The sequence below is a fragment of the Kryptolebias marmoratus genome, linkage group LG19 (assembly GCF_001649575.2).
Source record: "Kryptolebias marmoratus isolate JLee-2015 linkage group LG19, ASM164957v2, whole genome shotgun sequence".
NCBI lineage: Eukaryota > Metazoa > Chordata > Actinopteri > Cyprinodontiformes > Rivulidae > Kryptolebias > Kryptolebias marmoratus.
Genome location: NC_051448.1, coordinates 14,237,088 through 14,255,288, shown reverse-complemented (window position 1 = coordinate 14,255,288; position 18,201 = coordinate 14,237,088). Strand labels below are relative to the sequence as shown.

The window sequence follows — 18,201 nt, the reverse complement described above, 5'->3', positions numbered from 1 at the left end:
CCCCGGTTCCCGAAAAGATTTAAATCCACAGAAGACATGACGTCACGCTCCACACGCCGAGTTCACGGCAGTAAATACAGACGCTGCGAGTGTTAGCGTGTGTGTGTGTGTGTGTATTAATGTTAAAGTTGCTGTCTGATCGGCGCCGACTGTCCATCCAAACGGTAAAAAATAAAAGAAGACGGCGCAGATGTTATCAATGAGCTTTTTTTGGAGCAAAGGCAAGTGTGGACGGAGAGCGGTGGGACTTTAACGTGAGGGACGTCCGTCCTTTCGTCGGACGTAACAGTCGGATGAAATGCGACACGAACGGTTACCCTTTGAAAGACATCGGACATGAATCCGATCCAGTACCATGTACAGAAAAGACCTGATCTGTCACGTTCACATCTGTCCGCGGCGTGAACGCAGCCTTGGACACGCTTGGACTCCTTGGAGTGTGCGAGTTCAGGGACAGCCTGCATACCGTAGTCCTCCTGCCCCATGTTGACCATTATTCCTCCTCCGACGTCTATCTGCCTCTGGGCTGAATTGTCCTCCAGCTTTTTCAGGATGTCCTCCTGAGCCGCGTCCCCTCCGGCGCCCGCCGCGCTGGCTTTGCCGCTCATGAAATGAGCGTACAGCTCCGTCTGGGTGATGAGGAAGTTCAGCTTACGCTGCTGACGCTTGGCCTGTGGGGAAAGCACAAAAAACAAAAAAAACGTGTCACGTTTCCGAACGAACGTAACGTCCCTGCCCCGCCTGGAAAAAACCAACCTCGCGCATTTCTTCATCGAGCTTCCGTTGCTCCAGGGCTTCCTTCTCCGCCCGCTTCCGGTGCTCCTTCTCCACTTTGTCGTATTTCTTCCAGTAGAGCATCATCTCCTTGGTAAGGCGCCGAGCGCGGGGCAGCGTCTCCTTGCAGTTCTTCTGAGCCTGGATGGCGGCGCGCCGGACCTCTCGCATGCACTGGTGAGCCAGCTGGAGAGGGGAAAAGCAGCGCTTTGCACTCCGGGGTCTCACTAAAGCATTCCTTGAAGCAACGCATCGTCGCCCGCTGAATTTAACACTCGCTTGTGTTCAGAAACGAGAGTCGGAGCCGTTTTGGTCAAACTAACATCTTGCACAACGTGTTAGCGCTCTAAACACACGTCGCGGACGACTCTCGGCTACTAACACATCAAATTTTAGCTCAATATCTGTAAAACCGACTGAGTCAGAGCCATTTTTGTCGGCTAATGTGGATTAGCTAACGGGCAGCCATCTTGAATGGGACTGACTCTCATATACGTCCAATGGTTACTTTCTGAAGTTAAAATCCAAATTAAATCAAATTAAAACAAATTATTATGCCTTTGGTTGCAGGTGATAACAGTGAGAAGCTGATACTGTAAGCAATTAAAGAAAAATCAAGAAAATATATGAAAATGTGTTTCTAACGTTTTACTCACCTTCTTAGCGTTTGTCAGCACCAAGTTCTTAGCAGAGGTCTTCTGCTTGAAAGACTGTAAAAATAAAAATAAAATAAGATGAACAAATCTTACATAATGCTACGACTTTCTCATATTGATCAGCAGAAAACAGAAACTGAATTATCTGTTTTGTTTTGTTTTTTTTAATCTAACCTTGGGAATCTCCTTCTTAACGATGGCGAGCCACACTTTGCGGCGCCGCGCGTTCAGCTGCTCGGTGGTGAGGTGCTTCTTCTTCGCCGCGGGTGGCGGGGCGTCGTGGGAGAACTTGGCGAAGACCCTGTTCGCGTAGGGACGGTCCTCGTCCAGGAAGTCGCCCTCTCCTCGTTTCTTCTTCTTCTTCACTTTCCTCAGTTTAGCTGGAAAAAAAGGCGTTTAGAATCTGCTCCTTTTTTTTCCGTTCTCTGCCGAGACTCGCTTCGAAAGCGTGATTACTCTCTTACCTTTAAATTTCTTCTCGTCTTTAATTTTCTTTTTCTTCGGGCCCAGCAGGTGGCGCTGTTGCTCGTAGAAAGGATCGTGAGTTGACAGGAGGCCCGTGCTGTAGTGCTGATACTGATAAAGCTGTGGAAAAACACATTTACTGCATAAACATTTACCACTTTTGTGTGTGTGTGTGTTTTTATTTATTTTTTGGAACAGTAGGTGTCAGCTTCAAACCTCTCGGTCGGAGTAGAACTTGCTCTGCTGCTGCCTGGTGAACCGGTGGAGCTTCAGCATGTCGTGCAGCTCCTCCCGGGACAAACTGAAGCTGGAGTCGTCGGACTCCGTGTCCGAGTCCGTGGTGTCGTCACTCATCAGGATGTTCTGCCGGGGAGAGGAACGGGGTTAAAAGGAGGCTGACGGAGGGCGCGGGAAGGGAACCAGAAAGGGGGACTGCGAGAAAGGGTCGTTATGTGACGGCGAAGGGTTTCGCCCGTGTAAATACCTTGAGCCATTTCCTGTTCTTTTTCAGCTTGGAGAAATTGTAGAGGCTCGTTTTGTCTGCCTTTTGTTCTGTCGAAGTACAAACAAAGTGGACGGCGTCAGATTGTTATATTAGACTGTGATTAAATAAAACATGCAGCTGTGAGGAGACGTGTTTGTAAGGCGTGACCAACCTTTACCCTGCAGCAGCACCCCGTTTAGGGGCTTCCCATCGGACAACCCGTCCTCCTGCTCGCGTGGCTCACTCTTCGCCGTCAGAGCTGCGTGTTGGGCGGAGGGCTCCAGGGACAGCCCCGACCCCAGCGTGCCGTCGCTGTCGTCGCTGTCATCGCTGTCGTCGCTGCAGCGTAAAAAAGACGCAGCTATGAGTTTCTCCTGTCTACTGCACAGTCAAAGTCGGACCCCCAAGCTGTCGCGTGTAATGTGAAGCAGATCCACGCGTGGAACGGTTTTGGTGCGACTTTTGCGTTTTGTGTTTCCGCACCTGGTTACGTCTCGGTTGAAGATGGCGGCGGTTTGGCGCAGAAAGCTGTCCAACTTCAGGGACCTTTCCAGCCGCTGCAGGTAGAGAGGCTTGGCCAGGCCGGGGGCCGCCTGCCGCCCATCCTGCTCCGACGCCATGCGGCACAGACTCCCTCTGCCCGGAGGGGCGGGGCCTTTTACTGACGAGAGAGATGAGCCAATGGGATCGTAAGAACAGGCAGCGATGGGTTATTACAGTGATACAACAGCATATAAACGATACACTGAAGGTAGGATGACTTATGTCGACACCTCTCAACAACTGGACAGTGTCGCCACGGTGACGAGGTTGCCCACTCGTTCCAAGCAATGGCACTCTCCACCCTGGACACACGGTCCAACACGAGCAGGACACGCTTACCTTTTCAGCGAGAGAGGACATCGCTCTTCATTCCTAAATCAACGACGTCACAAAGCCGAACGAGCCTAAGAAAGGAGAAACACAGTCCAGTCACTTCCTGGTGTGCACCGATCAGCCGTGACCTACGCCCACCTGAAACCGAGCAGGTGCCCCTTTAGCCACCCTGACCCGTCGGGACATTAACTCCAGGTCCTGAAAGTTGGGGGGATTTTCATACTTGTTTATCCATCATATCCCACAGATATTTAAATGGACTACGACTTGGAGAATTTGGCCAAGCTGACATGATTTCTCTACCAGAGAGACCTACTGTTCCCATGAAGTGGTGGGAACTCTGTGTAGGTTGGAGGGATGTGTCACAATAAGACATAGAACGACATAGAATAAGTAGGCAGTGAGTACGATGCTTTGGAGAATGTCCTGACATTCATGTGACCCAGACTCAACAAACTGCAGCTGACATCCCTCTAACTTGTAGATGTCAAATGTGGGAAGGCTCGTTTTGCTTAAACACGCTGTTGGGTTGAGGTTAGTTTTTGTTAAGCCGTTATTCTTTTATTTTTATCCTTCAACACTTCAGAACAAGTTGACGCTAAACAGCACCACAGCATGACAGAGCCTCCGCCGTGTTTTATTGTAGGTAGGATGTTCTGCGTTTTTTTTTTTTTTTCATTTTAATAACTTGGAACCTTAACCCAGAATGGCTACGGCCTACCAGTGTAGGTTTTTATGCAAACAGTTGTGTCTTTATTTCAGCAACCTGGACTCGAACTAAAGCCACCACTGCAGACCAGACTGCTCCGGATCAGCTTAAAGCTCCCACAATTTGTAGCAAAACTTATGTCAAAGTCTAAAAATACGGCTTCTATTTTGAAACAATCAGTACTTTTCATACAGATGCCAACCTTTCTGCACAGGGAGGACATTTTTTGGAAACTTATTCGTCAAGGGAGTTCGAATAATTTAGTTTGGGTCACATTATGTGACTTTGTTTGTGTGTGTGTGCTGTACAATAATGAAGTATTTTTGCTTTTACCATTGTTATTCTAACAAGTACTGTTCTGCTTGTAAAAGTACTGCCAGGCGATTTTGACACAATTTCACTTCCACTGCTGGTTACATCGATTGCGTTCGTAATAATTACACGTTTTTGAGTCTTGATAAGCTGTCCATAATATTGTAATTACGAATAATTCACCTTTTGCTTGTTTATGCCAATATTCCAGGAACATTTGGCGCTTTCTGTGTGGTGAAACCAATATTCAATAGTTAAAAATCATATCTTAATAAATACCAGCTTATTTATTTTAACCTAATTTATTAAAATATATAATATATAGTGCCACATATATTATATGTGGAACTATTAAAATTATCTTTAAATGGACTAATTTTCCCTGTCTTCTTTGTAGTAAGGTATGAGAATATTAATTAATTTAGGTTTAAATTATCAAAATTACTCGTTTATGCCTTTTCTCGAAAAGAGGAGAGTATCAATTACGTGCGCTTTAATGTCATTTGATTTATTTATTATTTAATAATTACATAATTAGCGAGTTAGCTGCCCCAAAATGTGTTGAGAAGGGCTTCCTACTTAACCTTCATGCTTTTTTAGCTAACAAGCTAACAGCCGTTAGCTAGCCTGGCCCCCTCTCAGATAGTAAAGGGTCAAGGTGTTAGCGTGCGCACACACACACACTCTCACACACACATACACACACCGACAGCTGGTTAACGAAAGCCTCCGATTATAAGTTAATGATAGGTTCCCCCAACAGCCAGCTTTAATTATGGGGAAACCCTCGGAGGCTGAAAACTTTCTCGTAACGTAGCCAGTTTATCACAAGGGTTAGCTAGTTAGCTTATCTGACACAGAGGCGTTCTGACAGCGACGTCGTCTCACGCCATAAATAAGAAGTATTCAAACTGACTCTGTCTCTTTAAGGCCACCACCTCCTTGTCTAAACAATGTATTCGGATATATCAATTTAATAGCGATTTATTAGCTTCCTTTCAGTCGCCTTGTAGCGACACCGAGGCCCTCCGCCCGCGCTTCTCGTACCCTGGAAGCGGGCGAGAAGCGGAGGCTCGGTAGCCTTCCGAGCGCATGATCCCCATCTTTTAATTCTTTCTCCCTCCCCGGCCATCTTCCCCATTGCTCCTTCGCCATAACAACCGCCGTGGAGTCTCTCACCTCAGCCCCGTGTGCCCCTTTCGGTCGCTCTCGTCGCTGCTGCCGACTCTCGGTTCCCTGACTCCAAAATGGCGGTTTGAGGCACCAGGCGAGTCTGTGAGCTTTGAGTCGGCAGCAGCGGCAGAAAGGCGGCCACTTTCTGTTACTGAGACAGCAGAGACACGACGCCATGGCGAGGTTACAGCAAGGAGCAGCCATTTTAATCAACCGTAGAGCGGAGAGACGCTCGTACTTCTGCGTCTCTGGGGTAAATACGGAGGTAAAGAAAAACCCAGTAGTATTATTCGCAAATAAAGCGAGCTTTACTAACACCATGTAAATATTTGGAGTCGTATATGTACATATAATTCAAACACATCGATTATTTTCCGATGTCGATTGATAGCGCCTGGATTCTGCGAAGATTACCGAGCTACGTCTTACGTCATAGCAAGGGAACTCCGTTTTTGGGCATAGCTGCGGTAAACTTTGTACTAACTTTATTTTAAATTCTAATGTAGAATTAAAAATGCAAGAAAGTAAACACATTTTTTACAAAATTGTTAAAATGTATTGTTTCTATTATTTCGTGTCAGACGTTGCCACCAAGGAGAGTTTTGTATTTAGTTTTAGACTAAGCCATCAGTTACATAATGTTTTTTGTTTTTATGCTCTTATTTGTGTTGTGCTTGTTTTTTGTGACATATTTATATTTGCACATCTCACATTTATAATGTTTTAAATATTTATTATGCTCAAGACAAGCTTTCCACCAAAACTCAAGTTTTATTGTCACTTGCATGTCTTTAAAGTGAAAAAAACAGTTTGTTTGTTTTTTAGTTCAAAGAATAGACACAACTGAACCTGCAGACATCCATGAGCGTGTTAGAATATCAATGAGCCAACAAGTACCTACGTTAATGCAGCTAAAAGATAAAATGGACATAATGCAGATACATTTATAGTTATCAGACATTCAGGCACGTGTATGCAATAAACAGTCCCGGACGTCAGGCATCTTTGTATTGTCTTAGAGAATTGTTCAGAGTCCGTTCATGTGCAAAGTTCCTGTCATCGCCTTCAAACGCTGACAGCGACACAGGCGGCGTTCTGTAGAGCAGCAGCTCAAACTTTCACCGACAGACACAAACCAAACAAACCATCCAGTCACCGGCTGTTCTCTCTGAATGGATTAGTCCTAAAAATAATGACCTTTTTTTATTTTTGCTTCTCTGACATAAAGAAGCTGCGTGTTTCTGATTGGTTCACAGCCAGCTGGATTGCTCTTGTTCGAACTTCTGCGGCTCGATGAAGGGCTTGTCGATGGACTTGATCATCAGTTCGCCGCAGTACGCGCACTCGGACGCGACGATGTCGTCGATGTCCGATATGATCTGCTCGCGGCTCGCCCCCGCTCCGCCCTTCCCCAGGCTGGAGGCGTCTCCTTCTTCCTTCGGCGCTTGGCGGTGGCGCGATTTGGAGGACTGCGTCGTCGCAGCCAGCTTCTTCTGGAGCTCCTCCAGGCGACTCTGCTTGAAGGCGGACAAGTGGGGAGTCACTTCCTGCGGGGGAGGGGGTTAAAAGAAAGAAAGATTAAGAAAACTATTATCTGACAGTTCACTGCTTTTCTTTTGTTCCTGCACGTCCTCCTTACCTGGAACAGGCAGTCGTAGTGGAACATGTGTCCGCACAGGAACAGATAGAAGGACCTGTTGAGCAACGGGAAGTCGCAAACGGCGCACTTTTCTTGGGAGTCCACGACGCCGTACTTGTTCCTCATTTCCTGGATGTCTTCTCGGATTCGCTTAGCGCTCTCCGTGGCCTCCTCCATTTCCTGCTTCAGATCGTCGATGTGCTTGTTGTACTCCTCCAGGGAACTGCAGATGGCCTCCTGAACGTGCACAAAACAAATTCATTGACTGAATCATTACAATATAGTAGTTCTTTTTTTTTTTTTTATTCAGTCAATATATAATACTGTATTTTCTGCACTATAGGGCGCACATGATTATAAGACGCATTGTCAATGAATGGTCCGTTTTGGAACTTTTGTCATATATAAAGCGCACCGGACTGTAAGGCGCATCATCGTGCACCTCCCAATTTTTGTAAATTTGCGCGGACCGCGCTCCATTCAAAATGGAGGAGTTCGGTGCTCTAGCGGAGCTGGTTCGCCTGTATCAGCATTTATATGATCCCTTTATTATCACAAAGATAATCAAACGGTTCAAAACTCACAGAAGAATACTGCACCGATGTAAACGTCAAGTATAAACGTCTACACTGCGCCGTGCACGGAGCCCTGCGTACTCTAACTGAGCCTTAATGCTGCAAGCGGTGCAGCTTTGTAGTTTAACCAAAGTCGGACTAAAACATCATGACTTCTTACATATATAAAGACGCACCGGATTATAAGGCACACTGTCGTTTTTTGAGAAAATTGAAGGCTTCTAAGTGCGCCTTATAGTCCGGAAAATACGGTAATTCCTGCTCTTACAAAGAAAAAAATAAACTCAATACTCCAGACCTTAAAGTGGTCAATGGTGACAAAGTCCGGAAAGAAAGGCAGGATGTCTTCGATCTTGAGCAGGTTGCAGCTCGACAGGCAGTTCATGGCTTTCTTCACGTCCTTCTCCTCCTGCACCACGTGCCGGGCGATCTTCAGCCAAAGCTTTTTCCTCAACTCCTCGTCGTCGTCCGGCAGGTCAGCGCATCTCTTGGCCAAGTCGACATCCACCTATGGACGGCGAAACATCGAAGCATTAGTTTGGAGATGGGGAGGGAGGGAGCGGAGTTCGCTTCTATCCCACAGATATGAACTCACTTGTAAGGCCAGATCCACCGCCTCCTCGTACAGTTCCATTATTCGATACACCAGCACGCACGCCTGGAGGTAGCCGTGCTCGGCGCACAGCCTGAGGGCGTACTTCAGGTCATAGTGGATCTCTGAAGGGTGCGTGCCCGCCTGCTCCAGGTACAGCAACAGCGAGTCTGGTCGGTACTTGGCGTAGAGGGACAGCAGGTAGTTGTGGATGGCCTCCTCCGTCACGTTCAGCTCGTACACGCAGAACTCCATGTAGCGGATGGTTTCGTTGATCTGCTGCGTGCTGCCCATCTGGCTGTAGTTCATCAGGGCCGGGATGAGTTTCTTGGGGTCCAGCCGCTTGCCCATCTGAATCCACGCGTCCACCACGCTTTTGGGGATGTTCTGCATGAGCACGGGCGAGAACTTGTAGAAAAGCCTCTCGTCGCAGTGCTTGGCGAGCACGTCCAGCGCGGCGCTGTAGTCGTCGTTCTGGCAGTGGTGCGACACCACCCGCTCGTAGTCGCGCATGACCACCGAGAAGTACACCATGTCGTCCACGTTGCCGTGGCTCGCCAGAAGGTCGTACATGGTGCCGCGGTTGTTGAACAGGCAGTCGCGGTGCTTGGGGCTGCTCAGGAAGCTGCGGAACTCCTCGCGGGTCTCCTGGAAGATGACGCCGTTGCCGTCGCTCTCCAGCTGCCCGAGGCGGTTCAGGTAGAGCTCCACCAGCCAGGTGACCAGCAAGGTGACCTGCGTCCTCTCGCTCGGCTTCAGGTTGTTCAGCTTCCTGAGCAGGAACTCCTTCAGGGCCTCCTCTTGCTTGGCCTCGATGAACTTGAGCGCGATCTCCTCGAAGTAGTTCTGCGTCAGCGCGTAGCACTTGGCGCTCTCCAGGTACCGTTTGCTCTGGAAGCAGTACTCGGCCTCCTTGGCCAGCACCATGTCCATGCACTCGGGCCGGTCGCGGCAGTACTCCTTGGCCAGGTCGAACTTGTTCATGCTCATGTACATCTGCCACACGTCCCGGGACTCCCGCTGGATGTGGTAGCGGAAAACGGCGCGCTCCGTGTAGATCCACACCAGCCCGCCCACGGGATCTTTGATCATCCTCTTCAGGGCGCCAAATTTATCGGGGAACACGTCCTCGTGCACCACCTGTCCGTTCAGAGTGCAGATGGCCTTGACTCGGTCGTGGAGGAGGAGCAGGAAGTGGAACTGCGTCAGCACAATGGAGATGGGTCTGTTGCGAGTAATGTCGACGTCCGGAGTGTACTCCCAAACCTGTCAGGCCGTGACACAAACAGAGGTCACAAATGCAAAGCGGGGAAAATGACAATCGGGAAGGCGGAGGACGGTCACGGGTGTTCTACCTGAACATCACTCAGGAGGGAATCGGGCCTGACGTAGTCCAGCTGGCCGTATAGAACTCCGTTACCCATCATCCAGGCGAACGCCTTGGGGACGTTGCGGAGTTTCGCTGTGTAGAACGTGATCTCGCTGTAGCCCATGTTGGCCGGGAACTCCTGGAAGCTGGGCAGCAGGTCCTGGTTCTGGCTGAAGATGGCGCTGAAGCCCTGCTGCTCCGAGCCTTCGGCCACCTTGCCCACGAACTGGAACAGGCGCTTGCGGGTGGTGGCTATGATGAAGTACTTGCTCTCCGGGCCCCGCTCAACCTCCAGGCAGCAGATCGGTGCCGGTTTGCCGTCCTCCTCCAGGGAGTGAATCTGCCGCAGGAAAATAATAAAAAAAAAAATCTAATTTAGTTACGTACAAGGAGAAAAAGGATTAATATGCGTAGGTGTGTGTGCAGACCTGTCTGAAGTACTGATCCGGGTTGGTGTTGAACAGGCCGCCCTCGTTCGCCGAGATCTCGGCCTCGAAGATGACGCCCTGACTGGTGCCCACCAGGATGGGCCCGGTGCTGGTCTCGTTGCCCAGCAGCTTGTTCCAGCCCACGCTCTCGATGAGGTGGCCCCTCCAGCGGGACAGACTGCGCACCTTCTGCGTGTTCCTGTTGAGGTACAGGCACTCGCTGGTGCTCAGGCTGATCAGCAGGTGGGAGCCTGCGAGTAGGAAAACAAAAACAAAAGGATGAGGAGGACAAAGCTGTTGTTTGTTTTAAACAAGTGGTAACCATGGCAACACCGCAGTCAGAAGATGTAGGAACATTGGGTGCGCAGAGGGAAGGTTTGAGGCTAAGCTGCAAATATAAACAAAGACTTAGCATTCCTTGAAGGGGTGCGTCTCATGTGAAATGACTGACTTATGGTAAGTTTTGGTCAAAACTTGAAAATGTTATTTGTTTGCACTCAAAGTACGTGACGGGAATGACTCTCAGCTACTACCACATCAAACTAGTCTGACATCTGTAAAACTGACTGAGTTGGAGCCATTTTGTGTCTGCTAAATAGCGAGGCCACCTGATTTTTTTATAACCTCATCAAACACGACATATTCTGATACCATTAGGTAGAACTTTTAAGGACAAATCCAAGACAGTTTGAATTTTTTTTACTGGTTACCAATTTATTGTCAAAACATGATCAGAATGGGTCTAAATGAATACAGTTCTTAAAGAGGCAGCAACAGGAAGTCCTGTGTTTGACTTCCAGGAGCTTCTGTTCGCACACCAGGTTGAAGTCGAGGAACCGCTCTGATTAGCGGTAAATGTTCAGATTATTCCCTTGTGGATAACACGAGAGCAAAGAACCCGAAAGCGCCAGCTCCCGCATGCAGATTTTTTTAAAATGTAGGTTATAAAATGTTGTATTTCATCTGAGTTGAGAAATGAATGAATGAGCTTGATCACTGGCTGACCCAGTTAGCTATAGCACCACCGTGGGGCGGCAGGGGCTCAGGAGGTAGGGGTTGCTGGTTCGAACCCCCTGGCTCCATCCATCTCAGCCATTGTGTACTTGGGCAAGACACTTCACCTGCCTTGCCTACTGGTGGTGGTCAGAGGGTTTGGTGGCGCCGGTGTGATGGCCGCCTCCCTTCTGTCAGCCCGCCCCAGGGCAGCTCTGGCTACAATGTAGCTTACCACCATCAGTGTGTGAATGTGTGGATAAATGGGTGAATGACTGACTGCAGTGTGAAGCGCTTTGGGGTCCTTGGACTAGATAAAGCGCAACACAAGTGCAATCCATTTACGGTGCATTGTTTATTTAACGGATTAGGAACATATAAAGGATGAATAGGTGACGACCATCTTGAATTGAGTCAACTGTGAAAGTCAGTAATTTCTTGTTGTACATCCAATGATTACTTCCCTAGAGTTTCACAAAAACACCCAGTGGTTCATGAGATATTCTGCTAACTAGGTGGGCAAAAACAAGCATCACAGAAACTCACAGGAACATAAATGATCATTGCCTAGGCGCCGTTTGGCGCAATGCTCTCCGAAGGCACAAATGAAAAGAAGTTAGATGCTTTTTTCCCCTCACCCGTTGGATCCAAAAACAGCCTGTGGACTTTACTGTCGTCCTTCCTTCCCAATTCGGTCTGATTGGGTTGATCTGGTTTGGCCAGGTCAATTCTGCAAACAAGACAAGAGATTGAAACCCGTCAGCACGCTGCGTCGAAAACAGCAACAACCTGGAAGCCCCTCAGAGGGAACTAAAATAAGTTATTAATCACAAAGAACGCCTCTGAGCTCCAAGTCATCTCATCAGATCGCTGCAGGACCCCAGGGACAATCAGGATGGGCGTGTTTTGACAGAAGCACTCGCCTCAGCAGGGTGTCCTTCCCCAGACTCATGCACAGCTGGTTGCTGCAGACCGCCAGGTGGTTTATCTTCTCAGGCGGGGTAAAATCGATCCTCTGTTTGTTGAATATCGGCTTCTCCTCCTCGAGTCTCACGTTCACGAAGCCTTGGGCGACAAAAGCACGTCATTACAACGCAGCCGGGGCATCCAGCAGCCCGTTGGGCAGCTAATGCTAACAGGGAAAGGGGACCTACCTGAATGCGTTAGCCCGATGTTAGCAGGGGACAGGCGGCTGTGCTGCTGAGAACTTTGCCTGTTGTTTTGGGAGTCCTCATACTCGTCGAGGATTGAAGCCATGATTAAATGAACACTGACTTCCTTATTCTACAATGACCACGTAAAATGTCTGGCGAGGAGACGACACATCCCAACGCTGCTAGCGGCTAACGAGCTAGCACAACCTCCACCCGTTTAAAGCCTAAACTGCCCCGCTTTGCTGTTTGCGCATGCGTGTAAACTGAATGGACTTTATGGCCGGTACGCGCCCTAACCGCGAAATATAAGAACGGGAAACATAAGAAATAGCATAAATTCGTGCTTAAATGGGGTCCAGCTCAGCTTCCGAGTACTCCAAAACGGAGTGAACCCTCGCAGTCAGGTGACTCGCGGAATCACGTGATCTCTTCGGGTCGTGAGTCCCCACCAGCAGGGGGCGCTTTACCCCTAGAAATACATGAGCGTTTCTCTACAGAGGAAAAACCTAATCAACAATGGGAAAGCTTTGCTCAAGATAATTAGAGTCTAGCTATTTATTTGATAATGGAAATTCCAAGCAACAAATCTTACCTCTATATAGTTAAATTTTCTTGTAACCTTTGAAGCAATCCAAGCTTCTGCAGGCTTTCTGCAAGCCCTTCATAAACTTATCCAGACATAAAAGAAAATGTGTCGACTGGTTTTACTGATTGTTTTCAGACTGTTGTCCTCCCACCGATTTGTAAATCACACCAGAACAAGCACGCATCGAAGAAAGCACAGAACTGTTTGAATCTTCCGAAAACGTGAAAAACAACAGTTTTACAGGCAGAAAAGCAGGATCCTTTTCCTCTTACATGATGATGCCTGGAAGGCTGTTAACCCTAAACCTGTTTAAGGCTTGCATGATATGTAGCTTATCCTTCGGTAAAACATCTGATAAAGCAATGGTTTTGGGTTTTTTTTTTTTACATTTTTTTAACTGTCAGTATGGATTGAACAAGTCAGGAAAGACGCGGGGGAATCATTGTTTGTAGCCAGCTGTAAAACACGGCGGGAGCGCTATCATGGTGTGGGCCCGAGGCTCGAAACGCTCCTTTATTCTGGGCCCCCGCAGAACCAGAAGAGAGAGAAAGAGTTATAAATAAAGCTGTGACACGTGTGAAACCAGCCCAGCTTTGTTTTTTTTTCCTTCCCAGGCGGGACTTGAGAGCGTCTTCAGTGTTCTCAGTGGGCGTGTCCATGTCAGTCCCAACCTGTCTGAGCAGAAGGACTGTCTCTCTCCGTCTCAGTCAGTCTCTCACATGTCGCTGAGCCTCTAGGCAGCCGGAGCAGCAGCGAGGCGGCCGAGAGGCAGACAGACGAGCTCGCAGCCCGGAGGTTCGAGACCCCCCCGCTCGACATGCCACCCCACATGGAGTACCTCTGCCACGAGTCCCGAGTCCCTTCAGCTTGCGGGCTTACCCGGGAGGACGAGCTGGACCCCGACGTCATCAGCTGCATGCTGGTGGGAGACGGCCAGGTGGGCAAGACCAGCATGATCGTCAGCTACATCTCCAACGGCTACCCGGCGGAGTACCAGCAGACCGGCTTCGACGTCTTCTCAGGTGAGTCACACACACACACACACCCCGACAAGTTTATCTTTAATAATAGCTGTGTGTGTGTGTTCTGTTCTGATGACCTGAAGTGAAACTGACAGATTGGTGTCACTGCTGTCCAACAGGTCAGGTCCAAGTTGAAGGCTCACCAGTCAAAGTTCAGCTTGTGGACACCGCTGGACAGGTACTATTTGTTTATTTTTTTTGTTCTCATCATTAGGCTCAACTAAATCAAGATGTTTTCAGGGTTTCCTGTCTTTCAGTTAGGGAACGATTAAAAACACCCCCAAATTAATACAAATACTATCAGAAACGTGTAGTTTTTTGTTTAGTTTTATGTAACATCAGTAAAAACCTGGCAAACGATTCAACAGCAGGGTTTCTCCCCGAATCTTAAACTGATAAATCAGACCTTTCGAGGTGATGAACAATCAACATCTTACCTGTTGTAGATAAATCTTGAACGGCCTCAGTTTGGAAAAAAAAAATAAAGTTGAACTCCGACCAGGACGATGATCTCACAGCGAGTCGACGACAGACTGAGATCATCGTAGATTGTTGCCAAATGGATTTGATGAGGGTTTTTTTTGTTTTTTTTTAATGTTTTGGACAGAAAAAAAAAAAAGAAATAATGTCTGTATATATATTTATACAAAGTATAATCAAATATAGTATTTCAATCAATAACATACATAAAAATAAATTATTTATTCTTACATTAAATATGAAGGAATTTAATTCCCACAATAAATAATTCTTCAATAGCTGCTTCTGGTTGATTATAAAAAATATATACACATATCTGCATAAATATAACCATATAAAAGATTTATATTTAATTTAAACCACACACGCATGCAGTCAACCTTATCTAATGATAAATATCCATCCTATAATTAGTTCATTAGGATAACTTTCTTATTATTCTGTAAATATTTATAGAACGTTTCCAGTTTCTGTTGTTTTTTTCTTGATGGAAAACAGTTGGACATTCTTGTAATCCGACCTCTGCGTATTCCTTAATTTAATGTTGCATCACGAGTGCTACAGCTACCCGCTGCTGCACCTATTTGCGCTCGCAAGCGAGCGTAGACTTCGATGCAAACAGGGGCGTGAAGGCAAAATGGCGGCTGGGGGGAAGTTTTTAAAAAAAACAGCGATCCGTTGTGAGAATTTGTTTCGAATGCAGACAGAAATCCACTTTGGTTTCAGCACCGTCTGGACTAGCCGTTGGCTCATCAGTATGATCACAACTAAACGCTGTTTCTCCAAACTGAGTTCGCAGAACAACAGGTCTATTAACTGACAGAACCTCACTGTGAAAACTTTAACACCGGTTTTACTGGCCGATCGTTTCCTGAGTCTTTCGGGCCTGAGTCACCGTCTTTCCTGTCACGAGGCGTTCGGCCGAATCCTAACTCTTCTCCCGTCTTCCCGCGCCGCGCAGGAGGAGTTCGACGAGTTCCGAGCCCTGTCCTACGCCCACACGGACGTCTTCCTGCTGTGCTTCAGCGTGGTGGACCCCACGTCGTTCCGCAACGTCACGACCAAGTGGGTGCCGGAGATCCGCGCCCACAACCCATCCTCGCCCATCATCCTGGTCGGCACGCAGTCGGACCTGCTGCTGGACGTCAACGTGCTCATCAGCCTGGACCGCAGCAACGTCAAGCCCGTGCTGGGCTCGCGGGCCCGGGCTGTGGCGGACAAGATCAGGGCCACGGACTACATCGAGTGCTCTTCGCTCACGCAAAAGAACCTGAAGGAGGCGTTCGACGCGGCCATCTTCGCCGCCATCAAGGACAAGGCGCGCAAGAGCAAGAAGCGGCGCTTCTCGGACAGGCGCACCAAAGCGTTCTCGCGGTGCAGCTGGAAGAAGTTCTTCTGTTTCGTCTGAGCTCCTCCTCCTCAGCTCTCGGACATAACGCTTTATTTATTGAAATGCTCCGCATCGGCGGTCATCGCATCGTATCGCATCTGGGACGTCCTTTCTTTTTTTTGTCTTTTTAAAAAAAAGACGGTATTTTGGTCCTGAGGGGCCAACACAGAGGCTGGCAGGGCGGAGGGGCAGAGAACTGACACTCAGGGGAGGCTTTCACGCCCTGTCAGCCCGATGCGTATTCAGACGTTTGTTCCAGGTCAACAGGAGACAGTTGTTTTGTTTCCACCAGCGGGGAAAAAAACAAAACGAAACAAAAAGTTCAGGCTTCAAGGGGACGTGACTGCGCCGTCCACGCAGAGGAGGAGAAAGGGGAAAAAAAAAAATCAAAAAGTTAAGGACAATATGTAAAAACAGGGAATTTGCATGATGTGCTTTGTCACGGACCGCAGCCGCCGTCCTGAAAGCGAGGGTTGAACAGAAAGTGTTTGGACTGTGTGTGTGTGTGTGTGTGTGCGCAGATGAATTTTGTTTTTCTCTCTCTCTCTTCTCTCTTCTCCTCGTACCTATTTATACGCCGCGGCTTCCCGACAGCGCTTCCAGGAGTGCTGCATTCTTTATCTGCTTGTGAAAGCTTCCCGGCTGGTTTTGATCGGGCCTTCCCCCCCCCCCCCACACACACACACACACACACACATACACACACCTACCCCGAGCGAGTCAGCTGACAGACCTGGTCGAGCTGCTCGGCTTTTTACTCTTGACCCAGATTTGGTGACCCAGGAAGCAAATGTTTTTACTGCGGCGACAGTCCTTTCCTTTTCCGAGGCGAAACGTTGCAGGAAGCGGAAACTTTTGTCTCCTCTTCTTCTTCTTCCCCCCACCTCCATCATCATCATCATCCCTGCCTGTCTTATTCACCCCCCACCCTCAGTTCCCTCCTGAGTCAGCCCAGGGAGCCTCTGCGTGAATGTGACTTTGAGACGACGCCTGTTGACAAAAACCGGACAGTTTTGCACTCCAGTGTTAGACGTGACACGTATGAAAGTGAATCTCGAGTCTGAGCTTTTACTTATGCTTCCCGTGGAAGCAAACCTTATGTTTCTGTTGATTATTAAAACAGGCGCGTTACCGGATAAAACTGACAATATTTTACCCTGGAAACTGTGTTGTTGCTCCTTTTTATTTTTAACATCACTAATCTGAACATGACATGTTCCGGTTTCGATTTGGTTTCTTTTCTTTCCGAGGCAGAGTGATGTAATCAAAGTAATGACAATAAAATAGAAAGAAAAAAAAAAAACCTTAATCGTTGGTTGTGTTTGCTTTTAGAACAGTTTGCCTACATGATGCAGTTCACACCCACCTATCACAGCTGATAAGAGCAACTGATTGACACTCAGTGGTGCGTTGGGCTGATCGATTGTCGGGGCGTGGCAGCGGCGATATGTGACTGAAGTGTTTTAGGTGTCGTTTCCAAAAGGCTGCAGACGTGGGGCGAGGCAGAAACCCTGATTGGGATCAAACAGCATCACTGACTTGATTTGAGCGGCGAACCAGGCACGGCCTGTCAAAGCCACAGCTCGGATCAATTCAGGTGGGGTTTTGTTGCGAACAGTTCCTATCCTACCTGTCGTAGGTAGCTCTATGAACGATCTCAGTTTGGAGAAACAGAGAAGCGTTTCCTTCTCGACTGACGAGCCAATGGCTGGTCAGATCGGAGTTGTTTTAACATGACAGCGATCTGCTGTGTTTTTTTTTTATTTTCTGCTAGCTCAGAATTGAACTCTATTTCTCTAACAGGGGTCATTCAAAGCGTTATCTACAGCAGGTAAGATAGTCGTTGTTCATAACCTTACCTAAGCACCCGCCTCACACACACACTTCAAAAGATCTGCGCTTCCCTCTGAAACCAAAAGAGCATCAGCAGCTTTTCAAATTAGCATAAAAAAGGTTTGGTTTGCTCATCTGTAGTCTGTGACAGGACATTTCAGATTGGACGACAGGAGGACAGATGAGTCAATGATGAGCGAGAGGATAAACCCACTCACACACACACACACACACACACACACACACACACACTCCCTTATTCATCAGCATTCTTTTTGCGTCATCAATCACCTGTGTGTTGTGTCAGGGGGCCTGTCTGAACTTCTGCTGCATCCCGTGTCTGACCCCGTTCACAGAGGTCGGAGAGGGGAGCTGGGGTTTTGTCACCTGACACTCCTACAAGCGGAGCGGCGATGGACTCCGGTCTGACTCTCAGGGACCAGTGGGCGCTGCCGTGATGAGCCACGATCATTAGGAATACGAGGCTACGAGTTATTAAAAATAGCTATGTAGATGTTTATAATATACATACATATATATACAGTGGGGAGAACAAGTATTTGATACACTGTTGATTTTTCAGGTTTTCCCACTTGCAAAGCTTGTAGATGACTGTAATTTTTATCATAGGTACTCTTCAACTGTGAGTGATGGAATCTAAAACAAAAATCCAGAAAAATACAATGTATGA

The 18,201-nt window shown here is 48.0% G+C and overlaps 3 protein-coding genes across 5 annotated transcripts in view; 1 reads left to right on the top strand and 2 right to left on the bottom strand.

The window, feature by feature from the left end:
- Positions 1–5,694, bottom strand: part of ino80 (INO80 complex ATPase subunit) — a 34,203-nt gene extending 28,509 nt beyond the window's left edge. Inside the window, exons 1-11 of one of the 3 annotated variants that reach the window (XM_017409256.3) lie at positions 5,456–5,694; positions 3,262–3,326; positions 2,863–3,040; positions 2,552–2,718; positions 2,380–2,447; positions 2,112–2,258; positions 1,895–2,015; positions 1,605–1,810; positions 1,431–1,484; positions 757–960; positions 467–671 (exon numbers count right to left, since the gene is read on the bottom strand). In XM_017409256.3, the coding sequence (XP_017264745.1) occupies positions 467–671; positions 757–960; positions 1,431–1,484; positions 1,605–1,810; positions 1,895–2,015; positions 2,112–2,258; positions 2,380–2,447; positions 2,552–2,718; positions 2,863–2,999 (1,309 nt within the window). In that variant the 5' untranslated portion in view covers positions 3,000–3,040; positions 3,262–3,326; positions 5,456–5,694. Of the gene's footprint in view, positions 1–466; positions 672–756; positions 961–1,430; positions 1,485–1,604; positions 1,811–1,894; positions 2,016–2,111; positions 2,259–2,379; positions 2,448–2,551; positions 2,719–2,862; positions 3,041–3,261; positions 5,301–5,323; positions 5,343–5,455 lie in introns of those variants that run through there. The other 2 variants (XM_037981624.1, XM_037981623.1) reach the window with 2 other exon arrangements.
- A 506-nt stretch (positions 5,695–6,200) lies between these two features.
- vps18 (VPS18 core subunit of CORVET and HOPS complexes) lies at positions 6,201–12,644 on the bottom strand. Its single transcript, XM_017408983.3, has 9 exons — positions 12,200–12,644; positions 11,969–12,110; positions 11,684–11,775; positions 10,053–10,303; positions 9,611–9,964; positions 8,259–9,521; positions 7,962–8,171; positions 7,089–7,325; positions 6,201–6,996 (listed from the first exon to the last, which is right to left on the bottom strand). The coding sequence occupies exons 1-9, from the start codon at positions 12,300–12,302 to the stop codon at positions 6,700–6,702; spliced, it is 2,949 nt and encodes a 982-aa protein (XP_017264472.1). The 5' UTR covers positions 12,303–12,644; the 3' UTR covers positions 6,201–6,699.
- A 796-nt stretch (positions 12,645–13,440) lies between these two features.
- Positions 13,441–16,980, top strand: rhov (ras homolog family member V). Its single transcript, XM_017409285.3, has 3 exons — positions 13,441–13,807; positions 13,927–13,985; positions 15,249–16,980. Exons 1-3 carry the CDS (start codon positions 13,603–13,605, stop codon positions 15,693–15,695), a joined length of 711 nt encoding a protein of 236 aa, XP_017264774.1. The 5' UTR covers positions 13,441–13,602; the 3' UTR covers positions 15,696–16,980.
- The last annotated feature ends 1,221 nt before the right edge of the window (positions 16,981–18,201 follow it).

Bases quoted from the DNA above. Each gene is read 5' to 3' on its own strand.
- rhov (XM_017409285.3), top strand. From the start codon at position 13,603: ATGCCACCCCACATGGAGTACCTCTGCCACGAGTCCCGAGTCCCTTCA. The intron at 13,808-13,926 runs GTGAGTCACACA...GCTGTCCAACAG, and splicing joins CGGCTTCGACGTCTTCTCAG to GTCAGGTCCAAGTTGAAGGC. The intron at 13,986-15,248 runs GTACTATTTGTT...CGCGCCGCGCAG, and splicing joins TTGTGGACACCGCTGGACAG to GAGGAGTTCGACGAGTTCCG.
- vps18 (XM_017408983.3), bottom strand. From the start codon at position 12,302: ATGGCTTCAATCCTCGACGAGTATGAGGACTCCCAAAACAACAGGCAA. The intron at 12,111-12,199 runs GTAGGTCCCCTT...TTGTCGCCCAAG, and splicing joins CATCGGGCTAACGCATTCAG to GCTTCGTGAACGTGAGACTC. The intron at 8,172-8,258 runs GTGAGTTCATAT...CGCCGTCCATAG, and splicing joins CGGTGGATCTGGCCTTACAA to GTGGATGTCGACTTGGCCAA.